Source organism: Hipposideros armiger, unplaced genomic scaffold (genome assembly GCF_001890085.2).
Source record: "Hipposideros armiger isolate ML-2016 unplaced genomic scaffold, ASM189008v1 scaffold_107, whole genome shotgun sequence".
NCBI classification, from domain to species: domain Eukaryota; kingdom Metazoa; phylum Chordata; class Mammalia; order Chiroptera; family Hipposideridae; genus Hipposideros; species Hipposideros armiger.
In genome coordinates, this window is record NW_017731457.1 from 4,075,204 (window position 1) to 4,086,135 (window position 10,932).

The 10,932-nt window shown below is 57.5% G+C and overlaps 2 protein-coding genes across 3 annotated transcripts in view; both read left to right on the forward strand.

The window, feature by feature from the left end:
* The first annotated feature begins 142 nt into the window (after positions 1-142).
* PLOD3 (procollagen-lysine,2-oxoglutarate 5-dioxygenase 3) lies at positions 143-7,582 on the forward strand. Of its 2 annotated transcripts, XM_019646912.1 has the most exons (19): positions 146-589; positions 952-1,043; positions 1,185-1,321; positions 1,417-1,580; positions 1,724-1,836; positions 2,004-2,067; positions 2,547-2,644; positions 2,938-3,039; positions 3,219-3,344; positions 3,534-3,655; positions 3,917-4,021; positions 4,133-4,258; positions 4,548-4,689; positions 4,774-4,887; positions 5,083-5,151; positions 5,617-5,721; positions 6,211-6,357; positions 6,638-6,763; positions 7,140-7,582. In XM_019646912.1, exons 1-19 carry the CDS (start codon positions 475-477, stop codon positions 7,293-7,295), a joined length of 2,223 nt encoding a protein of 740 aa, XP_019502457.1. In that variant the 5' UTR covers positions 146-474; the 3' UTR covers positions 7,296-7,582. The 2 variants fall into 2 exon arrangements, with proteins under 2 accessions (XP_019502456.1, XP_019502457.1); XM_019646911.1 differs by having other exon boundaries at positions 143-589; positions 4,548-4,887.
* Positions 7,583-8,730: 1,148 nt separating this feature from the next.
* The window catches only part of LOC109385007 (2-acylglycerol O-acyltransferase 1-like), a 3,330-nt gene continuing 1,128 nt past the window's right edge, over positions 8,731-10,932 (forward strand). Inside the window, exons 1-5 of the mRNA XM_019646839.1 lie at positions 8,731-9,519; positions 9,768-9,946; positions 10,065-10,269; positions 10,448-10,622; positions 10,724-10,908. Of these exons, the coding sequence (XP_019502384.1) occupies positions 9,438-9,519; positions 9,768-9,946; positions 10,065-10,269; positions 10,448-10,622; positions 10,724-10,908 (826 nt within the window). The 5' untranslated portion in view covers positions 8,731-9,437. The remainder of the gene's footprint in view (positions 9,520-9,767; positions 9,947-10,064; positions 10,270-10,447; positions 10,623-10,723; positions 10,909-10,932) is intronic.

Sequence of the window (10,932 nt, forward strand, 5' to 3'; positions counted from 1 at the left end):
CCGCGTGCCCCCAACCGCCTCGCTCTCCAGCCTTCCGCCCAGCCTCCTGGGCATGGCTGAGGCAAGGGCCCGCCTCCGCGTCCTGTCGGACCCGCAAGGAGTTACTTCCCGTCTCCGGGTTTCTGTTTCCTCCTGTGTCAGGCGGGCGGTGGGCTGGACTGGCTCTGACCAAAGTCCTCTGCTCGCGATCGCCAGCCGGAGCCCCCGCCCCTCTCCCGCCTCCAGTCCCGGAGCCCCCTCAGTTCGCTCCGCACAGCCCGCGCGCCGGCGCCTGAAGACAATCCTCGCCTTGTCTAGGGCGCCGGCATCTAGAGTTTTCTGTAACTCCGGCTACGCCTTTTTTCCAGGGCGGAGCCCCAACCCTACTCTTCCTCGCAGTGGTCCGCATAGCAGCCCCAGTCCCGTTTCCAAAGTCCCGCTCGGTAGCTGGGATCCAGGCGCGGGCCTGTGTGCTGTCTCGGCCCGCTTCCAGCCATGGCCTCCTGGAGCCCGGGACTCCGGCTCCTGCTGCTACTGCTGCTGCTGCCGCCGCCACCTCCTGCGGACTCGGCCTCCGACCGTCCCCGGGGCGGCAACCCTGTCAACCCAGGTGAGACCCCCGGGTGGGCCAAGTGGAATCCGGGATGACGTTATGCCATCAGGGGCTTGGAGCGGGCAGCCAGCCTCTCCCACGCCCAGCGCGCTCCTTGGGCCTGAACCCGTTCACTCCCCACTCTGAACTAAGGTTTCCAGTCTCTCCGTGCGAATTGACCCCGAATTCCTGGGTGTAACTCTATCCCGTTGTCACTGGGAGCCAAGTTTCCCCGGGGGAAGAGTTTAAGAGGGAATGGGAAAAAAGTAAGGGACAGTAGCAGAGTTTGAGGGAGGGGGAGGGGGGCCTACGTGAGTGGAGCGCGTGGGGCAGTGAGCTGGATGAGTGGGTCTCGAATGCCAATTCCCGACTGGTGACAGAGAAGCTGCTGGTGATCACCGTGGCCACAGCCGAGACGGAGGGATACCGGCGTTTCCTGCGCTCGGCGGAGTTCTTCAATTACACAGTGCGGGTGAGGAGAGGAATGCGCTCAAGGCTGCTAGGAGGGGCGTGATTCCAGCTGGAGGAGTGGGCTGAGGGCTGGATGCCTGGGACCCCACGGTGAGCCTGGCCAGCTGAATTCCCTCCCTGGCATGGCGGATCTCCCCCACAGACTCTGGGCCTGGGAGAGGAGTGGCGAGGGGGTGATGTGGCCCGAACAGTTGGTGGAGGACAGAAGGTCAGGTGGCTAAAGAAGGAAATGGAGAAACATGCGGACCAGGAGGATATGGTCATCATGTTTGTGGACAGGTAAAGGCGAGAAAGCAGAGAGGTGAACAGGAGGAGGGGGTGAGGATACTGAGATTCGTAGTAGCTGTCCTGTTCATCCTCCCCTTCCTTGCCAGCTATGATGTGATTCTGGCTGGCAGCCCCGCAGAGCTGCTGAAGAAGTTCATCCAAAGTGGCAGCCACCTGCTGTTCTCAGCAGAGGGCTTCTGCTGGCCCGAGTGGGGGCTGGCAGAGCAGTACCCTGAGGTGGGCACGGGGAAGCGCTTCCTCAACTCTGGTGGTGAGTGGCAGAGTGCCCGAGGCAGAGAGGCCAAGAGTGGTGGGGTATGGAGTATTCCAGGTGCCTGGGGGCCAGAGAGGGAGTGGGGACAGGTTCATGGGACCCCGGGAGTCTTGGAGTCAGCACTTCCCCTCCCCCGACAGGGTTCATCGGCTTTGCCCCCACCATACACCAAATTGTCCGACAGTGGAAGTACAAGGATGACGATGATGATCAATTGTTCTACACTCGACTCTACCTGGACCCAGGATTGAGGGTAGGGGGGACAGAGGTGGGGCCACCTGCTGCTCTGTGGGGGTGGCAGACCTCAGGCTGAATGGGAGAGAAGGGGTAAAGGGGCTTTGGGGAAGATGTAAAGAGAAAAGAGTGAGAAATGATGTCCCACCCCCTCTTGAATTAACTGCCGCCTCTCATCCCATCCAGGAGAAACTCAGCCTTAATCTGGATCATAAATCCAGAATCTTTCAGAACCTCAACGGGGCATTAGGTGAGAAGAAAGGCAACCAGAAGGGGTAATGAAAGGGGCTGCTGGGGTCCTGAATTAGGGAGGGGCTCCTGGTGGGACTGGGGTGGTCTTCAACTTACCTTTATCTCAACTTCAGATATCAAATATCTGAATGGCTGGTAGATAAAGTTGCACCGTGCTAACAGTAGTAAAAGCAGTGGCAGTCATACCCAACATCTATGGAACATACTGTGTACCAGGGCCCTGGGCCCAGGGCTTTACTTCGTTAATTTCATTTAACACAACAGCCCTACAAAAGGGGTTGTCTGTGGTTATCCACCTGTTAACAGATGAGGAAATTGCCTCTCCAAGGGGCTGGTGCCTTGCCCAGGTCACACAGATAGTAAGTGGAGGAGCTCCCCAGGTGGCAGCAGAGAGCCTGGATTCCCCCATATTTAGAAGCACCTGCTGCTTGGCAGCTTCAAGAGGAAGGGAGTTTAAAGTCTGGCTTTCTTCCCCAGATGAGGTGGTTTTAAAGTTTGAGCAGAATCGTGTGCGTATCCGGAATGTGGCCTATGACACGCTTCCTGTAGTGGTCCATGGGAATGGTCCCACTAAGGTGCCCCAATGGCTCATACCCTCAGCCCTAGTCCCTTACCCCTATCCCAGCTGGCCCCACAGTCCCTGCCCTAGTCAGTCCTGACCCCAGCTCCTATCCTTACCCCAGACTGAGACCCAGTCCCTGGGTTCCCCCAGCCCTTCTGAGCAGCCGGTCCTCCTAGCCCCAGCAGCAGAGGTGCTAGGAGAGGTTCTAAGTGTCCACTGCTTTCCCTCCTGCCCTGTCCCTGTCTGTCTACCTGACCTCCAGCCCTGGACTCCTCTGCCTCAACCTCTCCTCGTCTCTCCTAACAGCTCCAGCTGAATTACCTGGGAAACTATGTTCCCAATGGCTGGACTCCTGAGGGAGGCTGTGGGTTCTGCGACTGGGACCGGAGGACACTCCCGGGGGGGCAGGTGAGGAGGGGTGCCAGGGTGGGGCAGGAGAACACACTGAAGCAAGAGGTGCAGGGAGAACATGCTAGGCAGCAATAGGAGGCAAAGCTCCTGAGGACCCCCCAAACCTAGCAGGGTTGTAGAGGACAGACCAGATGGGGCCCCAGGCTTTCCTCTGAGCCCTGTCATGCATCTTCCAGCCTCCCCCCCGGGTGCTTCTGGCTGTGTTTGTGGAGCAACCTACTCCGTTCCTGCCTCGCTTCCTGCAGCAGCTGATGCTCCTGGACTATCCCCCTGATAGGATCACCCTTTTCATGCATAACAATGTAAGATACCCTGGCAGCCTCTCCCTATGGGCCCTCCCAAGGGACCCTGCCCCTGCCCTGATCAGAACTCCCATCCCCCCACCCCAGACTGCTTCCTACACCCTGTCCACTCACCACCTTTCCCCTCCCATTCCTCAGGCACCATCCTTTCTGCTCTCTCAGCACTTGCCCATTTCCCCCCATCTGCAGGAGGTGTACCATGAGCCCCACATTGCAGACTCCTGGCCCCAGCTCCAGGACCACTTCTCAACTGTGAAGCTGGTGGGGCCAGAGGAGGCCCTGACCCCAGGCGAGGCCAGGGACATGGCCATGTGAGTGAGCCGTGGGCGGGGAGGACGGGTGAGGGTGCCTCCCAATACACCACCTTTCCCTTCCGTCCACCATCCAGCTTCTCTATGGCCTCCACAGTGCTGCCACCACAGGTGCTGTCCCTCTCCTGCCTCTCTCACACAGACTAGAGAACTTGGGGTCCTGGAGTGAGGGGAAGTTCCACCCACTCTGCAGTCCTCTCCTTCTCCTCTCCCTACCTGCTCCAGTTTCAACTCCTTTGTCTGTTGGTCTGCCACCTCTAGGGACAGTTGTCGGCAGGACCCTGAGTGTGAATTCTACTTCAGCCTGGACGCCGATGCCATCATTACCAACCCGCAGACCCTGCGCATCCTCATTGAACAGAACAGGTCATTTGCCTGGCTCAGCCAGAGGGCCCCACAGTAGTCCCCCAGAAGCCCCCAGCTGCTTCCCTGATAATAGGGCTCACCTTGTGCAATCATCACCTCACCTGTTCACAGGAAGGTCATAGCACCCATGCTGTCCCGCCACGGGAAGCTATGGTCCAATTTCTGGGGAGCCCTGAGCCCCGATGAGTACTACGCACGCTCCGAGGACTATGTGGAACTGGTGCAGCGGAAGCGAATGTGAGTCCTGCTGGAGCTGCAGCCCTCCACCTCCTCCCACATGGGCCTGAACAGACACACCTGCACCTTCACCCAAGGCCCCAGTTTCAGGGTTCTGATGTGTCTGTGGGACAGGGACTGACTGTGGAACTGGACATGAGAGGGTTATGACTGGCAGTGCATAACAGGGAAAGTGAGAGGGGCTCCTGGCTCAGAGAGTGGGATGCCCTGAGGGAAGGGGCTCCCAGGATGAACTGGGCAGAATCTTGGGGGCCACCCACCTAGCTGACCCTAGTGTGGATACCTCCAGGGGCGTGTGGAATGTGCCCTACATTTCCCAGGCATATGTGATCCGGGGGGAGACCTTGAGGACAGAGCTGCCCCAGAGGGAGGTGTTCTCAGGCAGCGACACTGACCCAGACATGGCCTTCTGTAAGAGCCTGCGGGACAAGGTGAGCAGGGCAGTCAGGCCCAATGCAGGGGTGCTAGGAGGCAGCCATCTCGTGTGTCCTTCTCACACCCTCCCCCCACTCCAGGGCATCTTCCTCCACCTCAGCAATCAGCATGAATTTGGCCATCTCCTGGCCACTTCCCGGTATGACACAGACCACCTGCACCCAGACCTCTGGCAGATCTTCGATAATCCCCTGGTAAATGGGGGGCCCCTTGCTCAGAATGCAAATGCCCTTCAATATAGGAGGATGAACAAGGGCACACATAAGCTTGCAGGATCTGCTATTAGTGGGAGGGGGGTGGTCCAGGGCCTGGGGCTTCCTGGATTGGACCAAATGAAGTGAAGAGGACATACATCAAGGTGCTCTCCCCTGTCCCCCCTTCTCCCCCAGGACTGGAAGGAGCAGTACATTCACGAGAACTATAGCCGGGCCCTTGAAGGGGAGGGATTCGTGGAACAGGTGAGCCCCACGCAGGACCCCTGACCACTCTGATGACCATTACCCGTTGGATCCACCACCTGAATTAGTGGTTTCCAAACTGACTTCCTCCAGATGCCTTAGGATTTTCTGCTCAGGCAAAATGAAGGCAAAGGCTGATAAGCCTTTCAGCTCACACCCTGAATTAGTCAGTGAGCCTCTTGTCTATTGGATATATTGGTATTATAGGCAAAATGACATTTTTGTAAAGTTTGAAAACCAGTCTCCCAGAACCGGGGCTGCAGGACCTTCTTGCCATTTGTTTTGTGTTCTTAGCCACTGTTTCTGGCCCAGCCTCTCCTGGCCCAGCCCACACTCAGATCCCCATTCCCCTAGCTTCTCCCATCTCCTGGTTTCCCTTTCTCTCCCTGCTTCTTCTCGCCTCTGTTGGCTGCCGATCCCTGAGTGTCACCCGGCTCTGTTATTCTTCCCCTGCCCTGTCCTCAGCCGTGCCCAGATGTGTACTGGTTCCCTCTGCTGTCAGACCAAATGTGTGATGAGCTAGTGGAGGAAATGGAGCATTACGGCCAGTGGTCAGGAGGCCGGCATGAGGTGAGAGGGGCTGGGACAGGAAGGACTGAGGGTACAAGAAGGAGGGAGGTGCTGGGTCTGATGGAGGGAAAATGGTATCAGGAGAGTGGGAACAGAGAGGACTCCCCAAGGGGGAGGGGGCCTCAGGAGGCACCTCTGCATTCATTTGTTTATTCATTCATTCAAGAAATCCTTACTGGGCAGGTCCTAAATGCCAGCCACTGACCTAGGCAGTGCAGGTACATCAATGGGTGTGCAGGCTGAGTCAGTAGCAGCAGCCCAGGTGACAAGGGAGCCACAGGAGGGACCTTTAGCCCAGATAAAGGAGGATTAAGGGGCTTCACAAAAGAGATGACATCTTAGCGGAGACTTAGGGCCCATAGGAGTAAGTCAAGCTGAGAAGTGGTTGAGACTGTTCCAGATGAAGGAACACTGGCTTTCAGGCCTGGGAGCAAGAGGAGAGGGAGGCTGGCACTGCCCTGTCAGGGGCTCAGTGCCCGCTGCCCACAGGACTCAAGGCTGGCTGGAGGCTACGAGAACGTGCCCACTGTGGATATCCACATGAAGCAGGTGGGCTATGAAGACCAGTGGCTGCAGCTGCTGAGGACGTATGTGGGACCCATGACTGAGAGGCTGTTCCCAGGCTACCACACCAAGGTGGGCCACTGCTTCTGCCACCCTGCCCCCTCCACCTTCCCACACCCCAATCCCAGCTGGAAGTCTCCACGCAGCACCCTTTCCCTTGCAGCTCCCTTTCCCTTGCAGCTCCTATAGCATTTGGGGCCCTGTGGAAAAAGATACTACAGGAGGGCAGCCCTGGGGGAGCCTGCTTGACCCCTGCAGACACTCTCCCTTCCTTGACAGGGGCTGTCACTTCCTTAGAAAGCCTCCTGCCCCTGCGGCCATCCCTCTAGCCTCTTTCCTCGTGTCCCCATAGACTCGGGCAGTGATGAACTTTGTAGTCCGCTACCGGCCAGATGAACAGCCCTCTCTGCGTCCACATCACGACTCATCCACCTTCACTCTTAACGTTGCCCTCAACCACAAGGGCCTGGATTATGAGGTGAGCTTCTGGCGCCCTACACACACACACACACACACACACACGCACACACGCACGCACGCACGCACGCACGCGCTTTCTCCTGAAACCCCGTATCCCTCCCCCTTACACCCTGCACACAGCCCTCAGTTGCCCTCCCTGCTCCCAGCCTGCCCTCTGCACATTTCCCAGTTATTGTGCTGATATACTTTCTGGGATCACTCCCAGGCTGGCTGCCTCCCTCTTCCTCTTGTGTCTCCCTATCTGCCAACGCCCCAAACCCTTTATGTCCCCCCTCCCTTATCCCTCTGGTCTGCCTCTCATGCCCTTGTGTCTGCCTACCCCCAGACCCCATGTCTGCTCACTCTCCCATTCTGTCCCCTTCTTCCCTTCCCAGGGAGGTGGCTGCCGCTTCCTACGCTATGACTGCGTGGTGTCAGCCCCGCGGAAGGGGTGGGCGCTCCTGCACCCTGGCCGACTCACCCACTACCATGAGGGGCTGCCCACCACAAGGGGCACTCGCTACATCATGGTGTCCTTTGTTGACCCGTGATACTCAACCACTCTATCAAACCTCTCCTGCCATTGTGCCTTCTGGGGGTCTATCTGGCTCCTCGCTTCCTGAGTGTATGTTCCGTGTGTCTGGGACTGAATGTGTCGCCTCATCCCCTACACACACAAACACACACACAGAGTCCTCTCAGGAAGCTCCTGGAGCCCCCTTGTCCCTCTCCTCAGCTCCCAAGGGTTCATGAGGAGAGGGCTTCTGCGGGGTTCCTCATGTGATAACTTATTGTTTCTCAGCCTCCCTCCCAATAAAGGAGGATTTATAACTCTTGAGTCCATGTGTCGTCTTTCATCTACCTATTGACCCTGTACCCCTCTTGCCACCCAGAGTAGAGGGAGACCTGAAGTTACTCCAAAGAAAAAGAATAGAGAAGAGGGAAAGGCAGAAGCAGAATATGAGAATGGTATGGAAGCCTGGGAGTTTCCCTGGGTCCCATTTCTCACTGCTCTTTATTGCCTGAGATGGGGAAGTGCCTGAGAAGGGCCAAACCAAAAGGACTTCCTTGTCAGGTTCAGATGAAAGCCAGCCCCTTCACTCTTCTCCCTGAGTCTCTCATCACTTGATGGCATCTTTTCCTTTACATGAAGGGTGGCATAGCCCTGAGCTGGGCTCCAGGGATAGTACGCAGGGAAGGAAGACTCCCTGGAGGCACGTGTCCTATAAGGGAAGGCAGGCCAAGGCCTTGCTGCAGATTCGGGGAGCTAAGCTTTGAGTTGGGCGGTATCAGGAAAGAAGCTCTGGTGGGTCATTCTAAGAAAGCTTCCTAGAAGAGAAATGTGAAGCAGCCTTGGAAAAGAGGCGAGACCTCCTGAGAGCAGGTCTTGCTTTCAGCCTCTAGAGGGTCATCAAGCCCTTGCAGAGACCTCTTGAGAAGCCCTGAGGACAACCCTTCAGCTTGGCCTTTCCCAGCCTTGCACCAGCCTACCTTCCTGAATTTAGCTCCCAACTGTTCCCCTACAGAAGCCTTTTAAAAACCAAACAGGCCTGTTCACCTGTCCCAGGACATTTCCTGCCTCCAACACCTCACTTGCCATCCACACCTTATATCCGCCTCCTGCCCAGACTCCCAGGAAAACTTGCCCTATGAAACCTGGGGGAGAGGGGGGTGACTTGAGTGGGTAGGTCACCTTACCATGTGTACTGAGCATCTCTCTAGCCAGACTTTTAAGTCCATCTTACCCTGATCCCCACCACCTTCGTCACATGCCCTATGGACGGAAGTGGACTGAGCAGGGACAGAAGAAAATGCCTCCTTGTAAGTTCCCTGGACAAGGAAGCCTGCATGAGTGGGACAGAAAAGAGTGTGCCAGCCTGAGGGATAGGTCCTGGGCATTGGAAGCTGGCTTATCCTGTCTCCTACAATGGGTCCTTTCATTTACAAACCATCTCCCCTCTGCCAGGCACCAGTTACTGGGGCTGCAGTGAACACATCACCTGACTTCTTGTTGCTTACAGCTTAGGGGAGACCTTGATCAGAAAAATCACCGTGATGGAGGGAAAGTATTTTATGCTAGGAGGGCATGTGATAGAGGCACCTGATGGGATGTGTGTCACTTTCCTAAAAAGGTGACATTCCCTGACCTGGAGAACTCCCACAGGCCTCTGGTCACTGTTGGGGAGGGCTAGGCTGACGGTAAGAACTGGCCCCAGCCCACTTGGAGGGTATGCCCACAGCACAGTGAGCTCTCTCTTGAGGGGCTCACAGATCTTTAGCTTTTCCCACAAAGCCCTTCCCTCCCCCACAGAGTCCTAGGCTGTTCCTTAGGGGCCAGGCCTGGTGACTAAGGGGTTTTCAAGCTATTCTCACTCCTGTCAGGAGCCCTGCCATTCATGGCACACACCACTTTTCCAGACCTGCTAGCTGGCTCCTCACAGAGGTGGAAGGTCCTGACCTCCACAAAGTCCAAACACCATCCTCACCCCCATGCTTCTGGCTACACCCCCGCTTATTTCCATGAGCTCAGGCAGTGGTTAACTCTTCCTTGCTGGGGCTCATCAGAGTCCAGTATGTAAGTCAGCAAAGGGGACAGAAACTGGGAGGAACCAGGGGTCAGGGTCAGTGGGTTGGGCCAAAAAAAGGTGTGCTTAAGAGCCCATGGTGGCCCCTGCGCAACTCCCCTCTACAAAATGCAGACCTCTTCCAGCCGCCTCCGCAGGTGTCTCCAAGTGTTTGCTGTCCTGCAGTGGATCTTCTCCTTCTTGGGGCTGGGTGAGTCCCTAAAGCCCGGGACCTGACCCCCCCTACCACACACACACACACACACACACACACACACACACACACACACCTGGGGCTCTGCTTCCCCATTACCACGAGGGAGGGAGGGAGGGCAGAGATGTCCCAGGTCCTTGAAGGAGTGAGAAGGAATTAGGTGGGACAGAGAGGGGAGTCAAGGGAGAGATCCCGGACTTAAATGCCTGGGTCCTGAGACACCCGCACCCACCCCTATCCTCCAGCCCAGGTGTGCCTGGCTGCTGTGCTCCTTGTATCTCTAAGCCGGGCCTGGATCCTAGTGGTCCTCTACCTAGTCTGGCTCTATGGAGATAGGGAAACGCCGCAAGCAGGAGGCCGCCGATCTGCCTGGGTCCGCAACTTGGCCATCTGGAGACATTTCCGGGACTACTTCCCCATCTCGGTGAGGGCCCCCTGGAACAATGTGCTGGTTTGGGGGTGGGGCTTCAAAATAGATTCTTCCTGTCCTCATCCCCAAAAGTCGAATTCACCATGTGCACCCGCTGCCCACATCCCCCCAGCTCGTTAAAACCGCAGAGTTGGATCCTTCCCACAACTACCTCTTCGGCTTCCATCCTCACGGAGTCCTGGTCATCGGGGCCTTCGGCAACTTCTGCACAGAGGCCACGGGCTTCTCCGGCCTCTTCCCCGGCCTCCAGCCGCACCTGCTCATGCTGCCTTTTTGGTTTCACCTCCCTCTCTTCCGGGACTACATTATGTGTAGTGGTGAGGAGACGGGGGAGCCCGGGCTTCAGGACCCCCAGTCCCTGCCGTCACCTCTGACCAGCCTTCCTCCTGTCTGAGGGGTCCTGGTATTAGCCCCACTTTCCCAGTGCCCACTTCCCTCTCCTCTCTTCTCGGAAGACCCAGGTGTCAGATCCCCCAGGCTCTGCCTTCCCCCCAGGTTTGGTGTCCTCTAGCAAGGCCAGCGCCGCCTATCTGTTGTCCCATCCTGGGGGCGGCCAGGTGGCTGTCCTGGCTGTGGGAGGGCCCCTAGAGTCGCTGGAGGCAAAGCCCGGAGCGCTGAGCTTGCGGATCCGAAATCAGAAGGGATTTGTCAAGTTGGCGCTGGAACACGGGTGAGAAAGCGATCGGTGGACGGAGTCCCCCAGACTGCCCTATGGGGGAAAAGCTCAGCGCGTTCCCGGGCCTGTACTCAGGCGTGCCTCTGCTCCCCCAGGGCCTCCCTGGTGCCTGTCTTCTCTTTTGGGGAGAACGAGCTCTTTCAGCAGTTCCCTAACCCTCCGGGCTCGTGGGTGCGAAGGGTACAGGAAACGCTGCAGCCGCTGCTGAGAGTGGCCCTGCCGTTGTTCCACGGCCGGCTGGGCCTCCCTTTGCCCTTCCGCACGCCCATCCACACCGTCGGTGAGCCTCCGTCAGTACCCCCCC